The sequence below is a fragment of the Sceloporus occidentalis genome, unplaced genomic scaffold, assembly GCF_023333645.1.
Source record: "Sceloporus occidentalis isolate IW3139 unplaced genomic scaffold, rSceOcc1.0.p SCAF_6, whole genome shotgun sequence".
In the NCBI taxonomy this organism is placed as follows: domain Eukaryota; kingdom Metazoa; phylum Chordata; class Lepidosauria; order Squamata; family Phrynosomatidae; genus Sceloporus; species Sceloporus occidentalis.
The window spans coordinates 111,064,375-111,081,221 of record NW_028316986.1 but is presented as its reverse complement, the minus strand read 5'-3'; the positions used below and the strand labels follow the sequence as shown (position 1 = coordinate 111,081,221).

Genomic DNA, 16,847 nt, shown 5'->3' with positions numbered 1-16,847 from the left:
AGCTGCTCCCAGCTTCCTTCCATAGGTGGTCTGGTTGGTCCTCCCTGCTCTCCTTCTGCTGGCAAGTGAAAATCTTTTTATTCAGGCATGCCTTTTGAGTTTTAAATTATGCAGTAGTACTGTGTTAAGTGGTATGACGTATTTCTATTATCCATTATGTCTAAAATATGTTTTTCACTGCCTTAGCCATTTAAAAAAATAATACTATTAAATTCTTTTTTAATGTTGGTAAAAACTTCTTTTTAAATTTCTGTAACCTGCCTTAGATCCTATCCCAAGAGAAATATGAGGTATACATTTAATAAACAAACAAACAAATAAATAAACAAAATAGCCTAGTTTAACCTACTTAAATAAACTTAATTTAACTATTTAAAAGTGGCTATGTTTTATTCATTGCAATGTTCCAACAAGTAATCTTGCTACTTTTATCCAACATAACTGCTCTTGAGGGGTAAGGGGTGTTCTTAATAATTATTGTCTCCAAATTTCTAGGGCACGTAATGTATATTCTGTTAACGTCTAAAACTGTAACAAAAGCATGGCACTTCCTTCTTTTTCCTTCTCCACAAAACACTTTTAAGTTGGAAAGGCTTTATAATAATTAGAGTATCTTTGTGTCATTTTCACAATGCATGCCACAAACAAAAACTTAATACTAGTTAATAACAGTGTTCAAATACTTGTTTCTTAGTAATTATATGGAGAAAAGCAGATTCAAGTGCCTGAGGCAGAAATTGTACAGTACTTCCCTTTAGGAAAACAAAAAATATTTACATCTAAACTTCATAAAATATTTTACTATATGTTTCTTCAAAATAAATTAAAAATAAAGTATTGATTTTAAAAAAAGTGGAAGTTGAAAATCTAATTACCTTCATCTGGAAAGACAGGACATTTTAGAGACATATTTTGTTTCAGAATTCAGAGAACTAGACTTACAAGGTATTTTACAACACAGTCACCTGAAGAGTTTTAGATACTTTCAACTATCAGATGTCTTTCTGTACATTTGTTTCAGACAAAAAATATAGCCTTTTTAGAACAAGTAATTATGTTACTTTTCTTTTTTACAGAAAACAACAAAACAAATATTCTGTCTCATATTAATATTCGGTTTCTGGTTTTGGAAACCTTGGTTCTTATGGGATACCCTTGATTCTGCACCCATAAACACACTTGGGGATTGGGAGCAATGTATATGCTGAGAGGATATTGAATTAGAAGTCAGAGACTGGGGGTCCAAACAGACAGGCCAAAATAAAGCTGCTTCAGGTCACTTTGGAGGTATGCTGCTTAAATGACACACACATCTTAAGAGGCCAGAAGCTGCGCCAAAGCTGCGCTCCAGTCCTTAGGACTGGAGCATGGCTTTGATGTGGCTTCCAGACTCTTAGGACGTATGCATCATTTAAACAACATACCTCCAGTGATCCGAAGCAGCTTTATTTTGGCCTGTCTATTCGAGCCCTCACTTAACATGTCAGGAGCCTGGCACAACAAAAACGATTCCAGAACACCTCTTGGGTTAACCATGGTGTTTTGACAGGCACCAGCATTAACACAGCTGTAATTATTCTGTTCTAAATATACTGTTATTTTTATTCCATACTTAAAGTTGGGAAAAATACTGATATATTGAATTACTCTATGGGATTATCATCAGGTCTTCAGGTGAACAATACAGATTACTCTCTCCTGTTATGAACATACTTATAAAATGTGTATGTTTTGTCAGGTAATGCAAGCCTTGAACTAGGACCATGCTTTATAGTAGCAGTAGCTATAGCAAGTACATTTCTGTACCGTTTATCAGTGAACTAACACTCCCTAAGTGGTTGTAATGACGTTCCTTTCTTTCTATTGTGGCAAGCGCCTGGGACTTTTACTATCCCACCGCTGCCACCAAATTATGTGACGAACACACTCCTTCTCCATATGGCAGTCCTGTGAGGGTTTTCTACTCCCACCCCACTGCCATCTAATTCATGTAACGGACCCCCTTTCTTATGTGGCAGGTTCACAGTATTATATAATATAGTAGCGTGGATAAAATATATATGGCAGACCAGCCTTTGGATAAAACAAAATAAGAACTTTATTTAACAAAAGGTTTGAACAGATACTTCTTAAACTAAATGATATTAAACAACTGTTAGTTCAGGCATGTGTGACTTCTTACTGGTTACTATATTACCACAGTTCAACTTGCTACAGAGTATTTCTATTACCATCTGTTAAGGACACAAACGCCGTCCTTATTGCCTACTTTCCTAAGTTTAAACACTACAGTATTGCCTTGCAGGCTTACTATAATCCTTCTTTCAATTAGAGCAGGGGTAGGCAACCTGCGGCCCGCGGGCCGGATGCGGCCGGGCAAGGCCTTGGGACCGGCCCCAGCCCGGTCCAGCTGTCGATTGCTGCCGGAGCCTTTGGCCTCTCGCGTGAGGGTGGCCTATCAGGAGGAGGCGGGCAAGGGGGGCAAGTGGAGGGCAAGGGGGGCAATTGTCTATAGAAGCCTCAGAAACATGCATTTATATTAACATTTTTTTAAAAATCAGCAATTTTTTTGCGTGTTCTCCATCTTTTTAAAAAAGTGTCCTCCATTTGAAAAGTTTGTCCTACATTTGCCCCAGTTTATTTATTTATGTAATTTTTTTAAAAAATTATTTAATTATTTATTTTTTGGCTTCGGCCCCCCAGTTGTCTGAGGGACAGCAACCTGGCCCCCAGCTCAAAAAGGTTGCCTACCCCTGAATTAGAGTCTCTAACTGGTTAAAAGTCCCTCTCTCTAGACTATAACCAAGTTCCCCTCTGGAACAGACTCTTCACCTAACTGTCTCCTCAACACAACTCCCGCTTCAACCCTCAGGATTCTAAAAATCCAACCTCATCTCTCAACATTCTAACCCCAACTGACTCAACCCAACTGCCAAATGGAATCTTCAAATTCCCAAGCCAGCACCTGATTGGCTTAGGGCCTCTGGCTTCTGATTGGCTGGTTTGTAGTCAGCTCGTTACAGCAGTTTACAATGTGTCAGCCAATTGTTCCCAACAAGCTGGGCACTGTGAGGTTGAAGGCTTTCACATCCGGAATCCACAGCTTTGTGTGGGGTTTTCGGGCTATGTAGCTGTGTTCTGGAAGAGTTTATTCCTGACATTTCTCCAGCATCTGTGGATGGCATCTTCAGTTAATGCTGACATGGGAGTGAATGGGGTACTCATTTTACCGACCTATAAAAGGATGGAAGGCTGAGTGGACCTTGGAGCCCTCCTCTAGGATCAAACGTACAAGACCAGCATTTAACCACTGTGCCAACAGAGCTCCTGTACAGTACACACAATACTGCCCTGAAAAAAACACTTTTAGACCAGGAGTGGTAACTGCAAGGTATGTGGATCACATTTGGGATGTCAAGACCCTCTTACAACTCCCAAAGGTCCTTTCATTACTTAGAGGAAAAACAGCCTTAATATGTAAGATTGCTCCAGTGGAAGCCTCAAGAGGATGTAAATCCATATTCATCCAATTTGGAGCAACATTCATTTCAGGGGAATCAGATAGCTCCCCCCCCCCCGAAAAAAATTGTATGTGACCCTTCAGTCACCTCCAGTTCCAAAAAAAATCAATATGGCTTCAATTTGGGGACACCTTTCCTTCCCCCCACTTCCCACATGTGCAAGGCTGCAAGCCACCCAGCTAGCCCCTAGTTTCTACAGGCTGGCATACTATCTATTCTACATATAGTTATATCTGTGAATGACCTATGGCCAGATGAGCATAAACACATACTGAGCTCAAAGATTTTGATATGAACAGTTGATACTAATCCTATGTGGGTTGTAGTTTTTATTACATCAGTACAACAATAGCAAAATAGACCACATACACCTATATCAGCTAGACAGAAAAAAAACATGAATTCGACTTCAGTGACTAAGTAACACAGAAGCAAAAAGGCCTGAATAAAATCAATAATTTAAATTAAAAGTTTCTGTTTAGTAATTAACACCATAATTAAAATCAATCTTGATGATTCTGAACACCTGTGCCCCTCTGCCAAGCCCAAATTAATGCAACTGATTTTTTTAAATAAAATGTCAATTTATACTAATGCATTTCTTAAAGGAAATATGCAAATAAAGAAAATATACAAAATACTTCACAAGCACCAACACTTGGTGCTTATTTTCTGCATAAAACCTTCTTAAGAAGCCACTAAGTAACTCATGTGTATATACCCTACCTTGCTAGACAGCCATTGAAAAGTACAGTGGTACCCCGGGATATGAATGCGCCGCCTTACGAAATTTCCGGGTTACGAAAAAAATCCATGTAATTAAATGTTTCCGGGTTACGAAGGTTATTCCGGGTTACGAAGAAAAATTTTGGTGCTTTTCGGCGCGATTTCACACGAAATCGCGGCTTTCGCTATTAGCGCCTATGGGCATTTCGGCTAGCGAAAGTTTCCGGGTTACGAAAGCGGCAGCGGAACGAATTAATTTCGTAACCCGGGGTACCACTGTATACTGAACTACTGAGCTCAATATGAAAGCTCATTATGAACTACCTACCTACTGTTCTCACCTTAAAAAGCTATTCTTCAGCAGCATTTAATATATCTTGCTGTACAAATGGACATGGTGCTGGCAAAGAGGCAGTGAATCCATTCTAACAAAGTAGAAGTACAGGTGGTCATTTTTTTAAAAAAGGTGGTCATTTTAAAAAGCTGAAACCCTACAAGACAAGCACTTGGAAGGAAGAGGAGAAAAGGCAGCTCCACTCTCTCACACATGTATACTTTTCCAAGGAACTGATCAGTGAAAAGTCTATTGTTTTTAAAAGACTACATGGGCTGAATCCTGGATTAGGCCAATTCATCATACATGTCATTCTCCAATCAGGTAAAGATGTGTGCATATAAGATAGCTTTGTACCTGCCTACTAAGTAGGTTGATGACACCTTCTACACCTGAAAGTGCTTGTGATGAAAAAGAAGCAGCTGCAGGCAACAAGGCAGGCAGCCAATGCCATTTTACCTTGCTTCCATCTTCCCAGCATTCATGAAAAGCAACTACCCCAGGAGACAAGGAGTAGCAACCAGAAAGGCATAGTGCTATCACTGATAAATAATGGTATTCTTAAAATCATGGTTCAAATGAATTAAAAAGCACTTTAAATACAGTAGGCCCTCCACATTCGCTGAGTTTAAGGACCCCGGACCCCTGTCAAAATGGAAAAACCACAATTAAAAAAAACACTACTTTTTTAACCCAATAGAACACCTCTGAAGGAATCTGTAGGTCCTCCAGTGCAACTCTGTGGTCAATATCTGCCAGACGCTGACCACAGAATTGAGCTGGAGGACCTACAAATGCCTAGTGAAGTATTTTTTCTGGTAATCTCTAGGTGCTCCAGTGGGAGTTTTGACAGAGGTTGACACTGAGTCACGCTGGAATACCTAAAGATTTCAAGAGAGAATACAGTAATCAAATCCATGAATAATTAGATCTGTAAAAGTCAAAGTCATATAGAAGGCTGTCTGTATATTAACAATATTATTTCATTTAAAGTTTGAAGATTTTTTAAAAATACATAAAATATTTATGATGAAAGCATCAATTTCTTTAAAATCTATTTATTTTTATTTATTTAGGTATTTATATCCCGCCCTTCAACCCAATGGCTCTCAGGGTGGCTTACAATTATTTTTAATAGACAGTTCTATATATATAACTAAAATATGTAGTTATATAGATTAATGCCAAACAAAATAACACCCCTGCACCCCCATTAACATCTAAATGAGAAATAACTTTCATTTTAAACAGGTATCTTCCTGCCCTTGCAGGCAAGGAGCTCCAGATTAAATACCATATATTCTCAACTATAAATCAGCCTCATGTATAAGTTGAGGGAACGTTTTGGGGCCAAAATTATGGATTTTGATATGACTCATGGATAAGTCGAGGGTAAAACTTAGGGGGCATTTAGAAAAGGATCTAAAGGATGAAGCAAAGCAAAACAATTTCAAAATCTCACAAAATTCCAGCAGACATAGCTGTTTGTGCTCACCCTTAAGGTTGGATGGATGAGAGAGTAGAGGGGATCAGTGCTTCCAAGACACATTATACTCTTCCCTTTCACCAGGGAATGTTTCCTTCTTTTAAATAAGAGTTCAAATACAGTACTTACATTCACCTGTGGATTAACCGACTCAGGTTTTTTTGGGGGGTCAGTTTTTTGACCTGAATTTCTAGGCCTATACATGAATATATGCAGCATTTCTTACATTCAAAGAAATGTATACAAGTTTTCATTTTTATGCTACACAGTGTTACTAACAAGCCTAGACTATAGAAAGTGCTATACAGTATGCCCGCACTATAGGCAGGCGCCCCATATGCGGCTTCCGGCTTACACGGAAGCAGCGTAACAGGAGAGTGAATGGTGTGCGCACCCGTGGCGCACACACTCTCCCATGCGGCAAGCATGAGCCCCATTCAATCGAATGGGACTCGAGCTTATGCGTTTTTGGCTTATGCGGGGGGTCTGGAACAGATCCCTGCGTAAGCCAAGGGACCACTGTATTATATTATAGCAGGTATAATATCTTTCAAGAGAGATCAGTATTGTCAAACTTTCTTGAAACACTTTTTAAAAATGTGACTGAGCTAATCTTCAAAGTGAACCTAGAACAGTCAAATATTCTGAAGAATGACATCAAAAGTAGCATTTGTATATTAAATATTCCCACTTTCAGCCAACTCTACTTATTAAGTCAAACTATAAAAGCAAGAAAACATTACAGAAAGAAAATGGCGGTATTGATTTTGTAATAATTTCTAACCATTATGTAAAGAAAATATATATACTTTATTTAGACTGTCAATTAATTACAGCAAATAAAAGTAAACGGAAATGACATGAAATAAATCCTATCATGATCCACTTTAGGTAAAAAGCTAAAGTCATTCATCAGTAACATGGATGGCTAGATAAATGTTCCTTTAAGCTTAATAAGAAAGAAGAGTGTTTTCTTTCACCTTGCAAGTACCTCCACAGTCTTGGGTGTTTGCTTCTCTTTCTCTGGCCAGCCTATTGTTATTCCCACCCACTACATCCTATTGCCCTCTCTGCCAGACAGTTAACCCACAACAGCACTAGTGCAACATTTTGCCACATCTGGAAAATGGGTTGAACCACACTGCTTTCCTTTTATTTCAGAAGAGTGCAGCAGTGCTTTTTTCAGATTCATGAACAGCATTACAAGACACAGTTGAACTTAGCAGGGTTTAGGAGAAAAACAGTTTTTAAAAAAGAAAATTTGGACTCATACAGACAGGCCAAAATAAAGCTGCTTCGGGTCACTTTGGAAGTATGCTGTTTAAATGATGCATGCATTCTAAGAGTCCAGAAACCATGCCAAAGCCACACTCCAGTCCTTAGGACTGGATCGTGGCTTTAATTTACATCTTTCCTTTCTCCCAGGATTGGATGAAGGAAACATGCTCTTCATCCCAAGTCAACAACAACTAGGAGCTCCATTATGGGTTAACTACTCAATTCCCCACTTGAGCATAGAAACTCACTAGGTGACTTTGGGCAAGTCACCCTCTCTCAGCCTCAGAGGATGGCAATGTCAAACCCCCTCTGAAGAAACTTGCCAAAAAACCCCTCTATGATAGGTTCACCTTAGGGTCACCAAAAGTCAAAAAATGACTTGGAGGCCCACAACAACAAGTTCTATTTGAGAAGTGTACCTTGATAATGAGTAAAATAAAAGTGTGCCTTAAAAATGAATACATTTTGCAACCCACTTTTAAAGGCTCCAATTTTAACAAGGCCTTCCCTATAGCATGGAACGATTTTCCTAGCATTAAGAAAAATGGCCAAATCAAGTAAGAACAATGTATATCCCAAGACAGGCTTCATGTTAATGAAAAGACTTCTGGTGCTGCATCTCTGCTTTCAGAAGGGGGATATCACATATAGTGCCCAATGCAGAATGCAGCATGGAATTTGGCACTCAGATGTGTCTTAACACTAAGTTAAATTATGGCAGCCATCCACAAAATTACAGTTGCCAGGGCTTTAAAAACTAGAAACCAAACACATCAAATATATTACTGCACATGTGTTAACCTGCCTTGTACATGCTGCATTAATATAAAGCATCCATTCTATCTGTGGCCACTCCAGTGCTCCATTTAGCACATGTGTGAGCAGACACCAAGAGGTCACTCTCACCCTATTTTTCATTTCCTCAAGATCCTGGTGAGCTGAATCTTCCCCTACTTTTTTAAAAAAACAATAGCAACCATAACTGGATCATGACTTAGGCTCAGGAAGTGAACAAAATGCTCTTTAAATGAACAATTATATTCCTAGAACAGTGGTTCTCAAAGGGTGGGGTAGGATCTCCACTGGAAGGAACATGAGAGTTGCTCAAGGGGGCCATAAGACTTGGAGGCTCTGATCTCTCCTCCTCTTCCAAAATGTTTTTAGATATAAAATTTACACATGTGTTAGTTAAGTGCTGAATTTACTTCAAAAAACCTGTTCTAATTTGAAAAAATATTGTTTCCTTATAAAATGTTTAAAAATATGAATATACATAATATGTGAATGAAAATATGCAAACTAAATTTTAAAATAAAATTATCTGTATACTATGTTGGGAGGCAGCAACCCGTGCATGTAGATGTAAAGTGGGGTCCCATGGGTAAAAAAATTGAGTATCACTGGCCTAGAAGTTTTTGGGAGGCACATCTGGCCATTTTTAGAACATGGTTTTCCCCCAACATGGGAGGATCTAGCAGAACTAGAAAGTTTAAATTGAGGCCCTTCAAACTATATGGGGAGTGGAAAGGAATGTCAAACTAGAAGCCCCATGCAGCCTGCAATTGAGTATAAGAGGAAGTTATACAATTTTGTTCCCAGGTAGGACATTTCACACATGGTTGATTTTCTGATTTAGATGCAACCTGTGCAATGCTACCTAATGTACTCATGAAAATATGAACAATCATGCTGTACCATTCCAAAGAGTGTATACTTCTTTCCCTCATGCATAATTTCTGCGGGGAAAAAAATCTCTGGCTGACAAAACCACAGAAGCGTAGGTAAATGTCACCAGTATTCCAAACACTTTTGCTAGTGTTAGACTAATATGTTCGAAGTCCTCTTTGAAGTAGAAGACAGCTAAAATTAGAATCTGAGCATATTTTCCTATAGTCTGCCTGACAATACCTACTGCCATATTTATGAAACATTTGACAGCTCAACTAGATGAAAAAAATAAAATAAAAATCAAGCCAAAGCAGCCCCAAGATGAATCATTTTAATGTTGGTTTGCAATGCAATTTTTTAAAGTAAAGTAAAGTAAAAAAAATCATTTTCAAAGCACAGAACTAAAAGTATTGCTAAAAAAGGGAAATGAACTATGTTAAACACATCAGGATCATGGAACATATGAAGGTTCCCAAACATTTAGTGTATAGGAATCCACCAGGACACCAATTTCCAACGACTGAATGTTTTCCAAATAATGCTACAGTCTAACTCAGATAGTTCAAGGGATTTCAGAACTGTTCATAATGGTGTTTGAAAGTTGTTTATATCAATATTTTCCAAAGTACATTAGGTGCAACCCATTATTTAATCACAGTTTCAATGGAAGCTATACTTAGTTTCAATGAAGGCATGAAACTTGGTTTTGAAATCTCCCAAAGTAGTTTATCCAGCAGTCTACAACAGTGTGCTCCACTGGAAACCATGGCAGGAAAAGCACAGTGAAGACAGCTGAACTACCCTTTGTCTTCTGAAGCTTATGATACAGCTTTTCTGTCTTCTGCCTCCTAGGGACGTTCATGAAATACTTTGAGGTAGGTAGTTTGAAGATGGGGGGAAGAAGTTTCATTGCACTAGCAACTGAGAGCCAATACATGTGTTCTAGGCCTTGGATCTAACACAACTATGGACCTATCCATTCCCCCTCTTGTCTCTTGCAGAAGAACAGATTTGCCTTTCCCACACACTTATCCTGCTTTGTAAGTGGCATGCACATCATGCACTATGGCTTGGATGCTAGCAGGACTTCCCTTCATCTCCACTGTGGCCTGCTGAACTCCCAGCAGATAAGAACCAGGAGTGTGGGGTGGCTGCACTGGGATGAGAGACCGGCATGCTACGTTGTTGGTGCTAAACAACTAAATATTATTCAACTATTAAAAATATAATTTCCCCACATTTCCTCCTACATATGCATGCACAGCACTGTTTTAATGGCAGTGCTGAAAGACAAGATGCCTCTTGTTTTTATACACACGATGGCAGAATTACAGCTAAGTTTCCTTACCTCATCTAAATCCTTAATATAAAGTGGTTTTTCCTCTAAACCAATAGGCATTGGCTCACTGTGTGGAATCTTTACTTCTTCATACATTTTATTATTTTCTCTCTCGATACCTTCGGGCAGAAGCATCTGTGAAATTTAAAGAGAAAAAGGAGGAGGAAATGCAGCTAAAAAATAATGAGCTGAATACATAATGGTTTGAAACTTTTCCACAAACAGGTAAAAGTCAGCTTAAAGATAGACAGAAAAATAAACTCTTTTAACTATTACTGTAGTTAGCTGTAGCCATGAAAAGTACAAATGTTAATGAGCAAAACATACCCCAAGAATTCCATAAAATAATCAATCTCATTCCCACTACTGATTTTTGTGGTTAACTTAATGAAATTGGAACTCTTTCTCCAGTTAAATAAGAGACCCAATTTTGCACTCCTATCTTCTAAAATTTCCCACTGTATCTTCTAAAACAAATATATCAGAAAATTTCTTTTTTTACTAAATGTTTTGTTTGTTTTTTAATCTTTTAAACAACTCTTGTTATTACCTTTGACTGTTTCATACTATTTAACTTTTTACCATGTTTTGTAGGATGGATTTCTTCTTTTTTAATGATCTGTGACTGTACAATAAAGATTGATTGGTGGATTGACTCTTCCTTCACCAGAGTGACAAGTGGAAAGGTCCCCTGAACCTTTCATGGTTGGGTAAAAAAAGGAGATTTTAGTAGGTGCTTTTTTGTTATCTGGTTGTGTGGCAAGCAGAGAGATGTAAACTAGAAATGTAAAATCAGAAAATTTCTAATGAACAGCACTGGGGGAATGGGCATGGTAATTTGACTCTTTTCCATTGTATTTTTCCATTATGTATTTCAAGGCATAAACTATTTAAATCTACAGAAAAGGTCTGATTCTAGATTTAGTTTTGATTATTTGTACAAAACATAGGTGAAAAATCTTTGGCCCCACAAATATTTTGGAAGCACCAGAGAATACAGTCATTTGTAAGGGATTATGGAAGCCGTACTCCAAATCATGTGGAAGGCAAAATGTTTCCTAACCCTGGTTTAAGGACTGTCTGTCTATTGTCTAAATGAGGGAAATGAGCCCAGAAACTGAGGCAGTAGTTTGTAGGAAATCATTCTATTAAACTGTGTGTCTATCAGAAAACAACTTTTAATGCTTGTATTGTAGGTTTTAATGACCAGTCAGGATGAGCCATAAAGTTACTAATTTTGTTACGAACAAGGATATGGGACTATGAGCTTCATATTGTCTCAGTCAACAAAATGGAAAACATGTTAGTCCAAAAGTACACACATACTTCTTCAATTGGATTAACTATAAAACAACAACACCTAAAGTTAGAGTATTACTAAAGGATAGAATCATAGAATCATAGCGTTGGAAGAGACCACAAGGGCCATCCAGTCCAACCCCCTGCCATGCAGGAAATCCCAATCAAAGCATCCCTGACAGATGGCCATCTAGCCTCTGCTTAAAGACCGCAAAGGAAGGAGACACCACTACAGTCCGAGGGAGTTTGTTCTACTGTCGAATAGCCCTTACTGTCAGGAAGTTCCTTCTAATGTTGAGGTGGAATCTCTTTTCCTGTAGCTTGCATCCATTGTTCTGGGTCCTGTTCTCTGGAGCAGCAGAAAACAAACTTGCTCCCTCCTCAATATGACATCTCTTCAAATATTTAAACAGGGCTATCATATCACCTCTTAACGTTCTTTTCTCCAGGCTAAACATCCCCAGATCCCTAAACCATTCCTCATAGGACATGGTTTCCAGACCTTTCACCATTTTAGTCGCCCTCCTTTGGACACGCTCCAGTTTCTCAACACCCTTTTTAAACTGTGGTGCCCAGAACTGGACACAATATTCCAGGTGGGAACGATAGGTTCTGACCTGCACCTTGATATCAAAGTGCATCTTGACCTGAGTAGCTGCATGGCCCTGTCATGACAGGTTCCCACTGAACAAAGGGAAACCATGGGTTTTGATATGTAAATGAATTTCCTTTCCCAGCTCTGAAGATGGGTGAGATCATGCGAGGAGCTACCTTAAGCTGCTATCAGCAAATGCCTTAAGGAAGTGTCTCTCTTTGTGATTGAGGGGGAGCCATCTGAATTAAAAAACTGGCATTTGCATAGCTGTTTGGGTCCCTACTCTAGCAGAGACATTTGGGAGATCAAAACATGGACCTAAGATGTGAAATACACATCAAATAGTTTCCTTAGAAGACTGATTGCCCTTTGTCTAGAGACCCTGTTAAATCTTTAAAAGGTCTCCTAAATTTAGGAACGGGCTGCCTGCCTCTCTCAGGTCAGTCACCGGCTGCTTTCAGGTCATTGGCCTCTCTCAGGTCATTTACAGCCAGAACCTATGTCAGTTTGAGATTCTTTCGCTTGAAGTCACAGTCGCTCTGACCTGGTCTGCCAACGCTTAATCATTAAGCAGACTTACAAATCCTCACACAAATTGGACTTCCCAAAATCGAAACTCTACATCAGGTGAGTATTACCTTAGTGAAGCCTATTATCTATCCCATATCTAACACGTTATTTCCTGAGCCTTGTATGAATGCATGTGCGTATGTGCCTGTGTGTGTTTGAATCCCTGTTTCCAATAAAAGAGACATTGATTGTACTTAGAACCTCTGCTTCATTTCTGGATTTCTAGTTCCTGGTGTACAGACCGAAGGGGCGATCCCTGAGGTGTAGTAACAGGCCTCTTCTTGTGACCTTGAGCTAATTAAATTCCCCATTGATAATTTGGTCACTGTTCACTGTTACAGTGGGGGCTGACCAAAGCAGAATAGAGTGGCACTATTACTTCTCTTGATCTAGACACTATACTTCTATTGATGCAGCCTAAAATAGCATTGGCCTTTTTAGCTGCCGCATCACACTGTTCACTCACGTTCAACTTGTGGTCTACTTGGACTCCAAGATCCCTTTCACATGTAGTCTCGTTCAGCCAGGTGTCACCCATCCTATATCTGTGCATTTTATTTTTCCGCCCTAAGTGCAGTACCTTACATTTCTCCGTGTTGAATTTCATTTTGTTAGCTTTGCCCAGCTTTCAAGTCTATTCAGGTCATTTTGAATTTTGATTCTTTCCTCTGGAGTATTAGCTATTCCTCCTAATTTGGTGTCATCTGCAAATTTGATAAGTATGCTCCCAATTCTGTCATCCAGGTCATTGATAAAGATGTTGAATAACATCTGGCCCCAGAACAGAGCCCTGTGGGACCCCTCTGGTCACTTCTCTCCAGGATGAAAAGGTGCCATTGTTGAGCACCCTTTGGGTTCGGCCGGATGAAAGTACATCTCTAAACTACTGTGTGGTATACTGTGTGGTATATTCACATATATAGATCTAAGGTAGATTTCACAAATAGATCTAAGACGATAGCTCCATTTTCAATTTTTTTTCAAGAAAAAACAGCTGAATAGGTTTAAAAGCTGCTAAGGACTCAAAAGCACTTCACCAGAACTAATGGCAATGAATGGAGTTACCTCTCTCTGGAGTTAGAAACTGATGACTGTCATCAAGATTACCAAACATGCATGTGTTTACTGAACTGGGGAAAAATAGAGTTAAATCAATGGGAAGAAAAATTATTGCCTATTCAGAGAAAAAGCAGTTGTTCAAAAACTGTCCCACACTAATTCCAGCTCAGTCAAGCTCACTGCTCAGGAAGAACCCCCAAAAGCATACCTTTGATCCTCCAATAAATGCAGAGGATTTTCTCGCTTCAGCTTGTGAGTCATAAACATGTGGGTAATGAATTTTTTCATATTCCATGTCTCGCTGTCTGCCTAAAACTGGCACTGAGCGAGCATTCAAAAGTGCTTGTTCTCTGTAATCACAAAACAGAAACAACGTATTCATCTAATAACTGAAGTAAACTTAAAAATGTATTTTAAAAGAGTATTCTATGTAGAAAGCAATCTGCTAAACCAAAATTTTTTTAAAATATTTGTCGTTCAAGAAATAAATAATGAGCTACACAGGTCTTAATTATGTTTTTGGCAAAATAGTGACCCAGTGAATAGTACACATGTTACTCTCAGATAGTTACAAGTAGGGTCCAACAAAAGGCTGTAGGGGTAATGGAGACACCCAGCAGGTCAATGGTTGCTTTATTCTAAAAAATAAAATAAAAAGGTTTTCATATCAAATATTTTTTAGTTTTAAAGAAATGTAAGGACTTGAAGCTGTAACTATCTAGCAGTTAAAGCTAGAATAAAAGAAAAAGACAGGTTGTTTACCTGTAACTGTAGTTCTTCAAGTAGTCATCTGCAAATGGGGTTATTCTGCACCTGCACAGCATTTCCGGATCCTACTGGAATCGCTAGGAAAGACTTTTAGGTGACAGCTTCGCCCACTCTCTATATAGGCAGGATGTCTTCCCGCCCTTTCTCAGTTCCAAAAGGTCCGCTGTAAGAGCAGACAAGAAAGAGAGAAGGACACAACAGAAGGGAGGATGGGCGGGATTTGTGTGGATTTGCAGATGACCATTCAAAGAACTATAGTTACAGGTAAGCAACCTGTCCTCCTTTGTGGTCTCTGCGAAGCACACAAATGGGTTAGACTGGCAAGCTTGTTTCTCTGTGGAGGGGGGAGTGTCCTGGCAATAAATAAATTATTAAATCAGAAAAACAGTGTGTCAAATTATTTGACAGGTGCCAACTAACCTTAGTGCATTCCGGAAAGGAGAACAGTTCTGCCAAAGGCTGCTTCACGTTAGTGTTTGGTATCAAGCCTGTAGTGCTTGATAAAAGTCAGAGGTTGTGACCATACCGCAGCCTTGCAAATGTCCTCCAAGGGAATTCTGGAGAGGAAGGCTGAAGATGAAGCTACCGCCCTGGTGGAATGGGCTCGAATTCAGGCAGGTGGAGTCTTCTCAAAAATATCATGAGAGAGGATTGTGGAAGTCACCCGTTTAGAAAAATGTTAAGGTGTGACTGGAAGCCCCATTTTTGGGTTGGAGTAGCAGACAAAAAGGCTGGGGGAACGAGGAGAGGATGCAGTCTTGTTGAGGCAGAAGGCTAGCGCCCGCCTGACATCTACCAAGTGAAGCCTGCGCTCAGTGTCGGTGGTCGGGTTTGGGGCTAGTGTTGAGAGAATGATGTCTTGACTGAGATGAAAGGTGGACACAACCTTTGGTAGAAAGGAAATGTCCGGACGGAGGATAACCTTGTCCTTAAAAAATTTTAGGTACAGAGAGTCCATACGGAGGGCACAGAGTTCACTGGCCTGGCGTGCTGAGGTGATGGTTACCAAGAAGGCTGTCTTCCAGGTGAGGAGCCTGAGGTCACAGGAAGCCAGAGGTTCAAAGAGTGAGGTAGCAAGTGCAGCCAAGATGAGCTGGAGGGCCCAAGTGGGTATTGGGATCACTGCCGGCGGTCTTAGGTTGGCTAGACCCTTGAAAAATTTTCTTCACAAGCGGGTCAGTGAAGAAGGCTGGGCGGACAGAAAATTGGAAGTGGGCACAGATGACCGCGAGGTAGCATTTTACGGCTGAAATGGTGAGTCTGGATGCTGAGAGGTAGTGGAGAAAGTCCAAAACAACAGAGACAGTGACCTCCAAAGAGGTGAGTCCCGGTGACAACAAGAAAGCCAAAAATTTAGCCCATTTGAGGGCGTAGGAGCAGTGAATGGAAGGCTTTCGGGAAGCCAGGATAATTTCTCAGACCTTTACCGAGAGTCAGGCCAGGGCCGAATCCTCCACGCCACGAGACGGAGAGTGTCCACATCGGTGTGGCGAACCCGACCGTCATGAAGGGTCAGGAGGTCGGGACAGAGCGGCAGAAGCCGTAATTAGTTGTTGGAGAGATGAAGGAGGAGGGCAAGCCATGGCTGTCTCAGCCACCAAGGGGTGATCCGGATCGCGTCCGATCTGTCTGTGCATAGCTTTGCTACCACTCTGGTGATTAGAGGAAATGGGGGGAAGACGTAGAACTTTTTACCAGACCACTGAAAGAGGCAGGCGTCCCCTCAGGAGAGAGGTGAAGGGATCCTGGAACAAAAGTGGTCACAATGAGTGTTGAGATGAGAGGCAAAAAAGTCGACGTCCAGCGTTCCCACAGAGAGAAGAGGCAGAGGGCAACCTGAGGGTTCAGTTGCCACTCGTGACAGGCGTCCGGAGCTCTGCTCAGTTTGTCTGCAAGCTCATTCTCCTCTCCAGGGAGATGTGATCCGTCTCCAGATGCACCAGTTCCAAATCTGAATGGCAAGGCCAAGATGGGTGGACGACCTGGTACCGCCCTGCTTGTTGATGTAATACATCACAGTCGTGTTGTCTGTGAGGAGGATGACCTGGTTTCGCAGGGAGGGTTCAAAGGCCTTCAGTGCCTTCTGTACTGCTAGCATCTTGAGCACGTTGATGTGGAGTTGGCGTTCCTTGGGAGACCATCTCCCACGGACAGAGAGATCATCGAAATGGGCTCCCCAGCCCGTGTTTGAATGTCGGAGGTGG

General features: G+C 40.3%; 1 protein-coding gene across 1 annotated transcript in view; it reads right to left on the bottom strand.

Annotated features, from left to right (window-relative positions):
• ASCC3 (activating signal cointegrator 1 complex subunit 3) overlaps positions 1–16,847 on the bottom strand; it is a 332,057-nt gene that overhangs the window by 288,879 nt on the left and 26,331 nt on the right. The window contains exons 7-8 of the mRNA XM_089530681.1: positions 14,084–14,225; positions 10,362–10,487 (exon numbers count right to left, since the gene is read on the bottom strand). Coding sequence (XP_089386807.1) covers positions 10,362–10,487; positions 14,084–14,225 — 268 coding nt within the window. The remainder of the gene's footprint in view (positions 1–10,361; positions 10,488–14,083; positions 14,226–16,847) is intronic.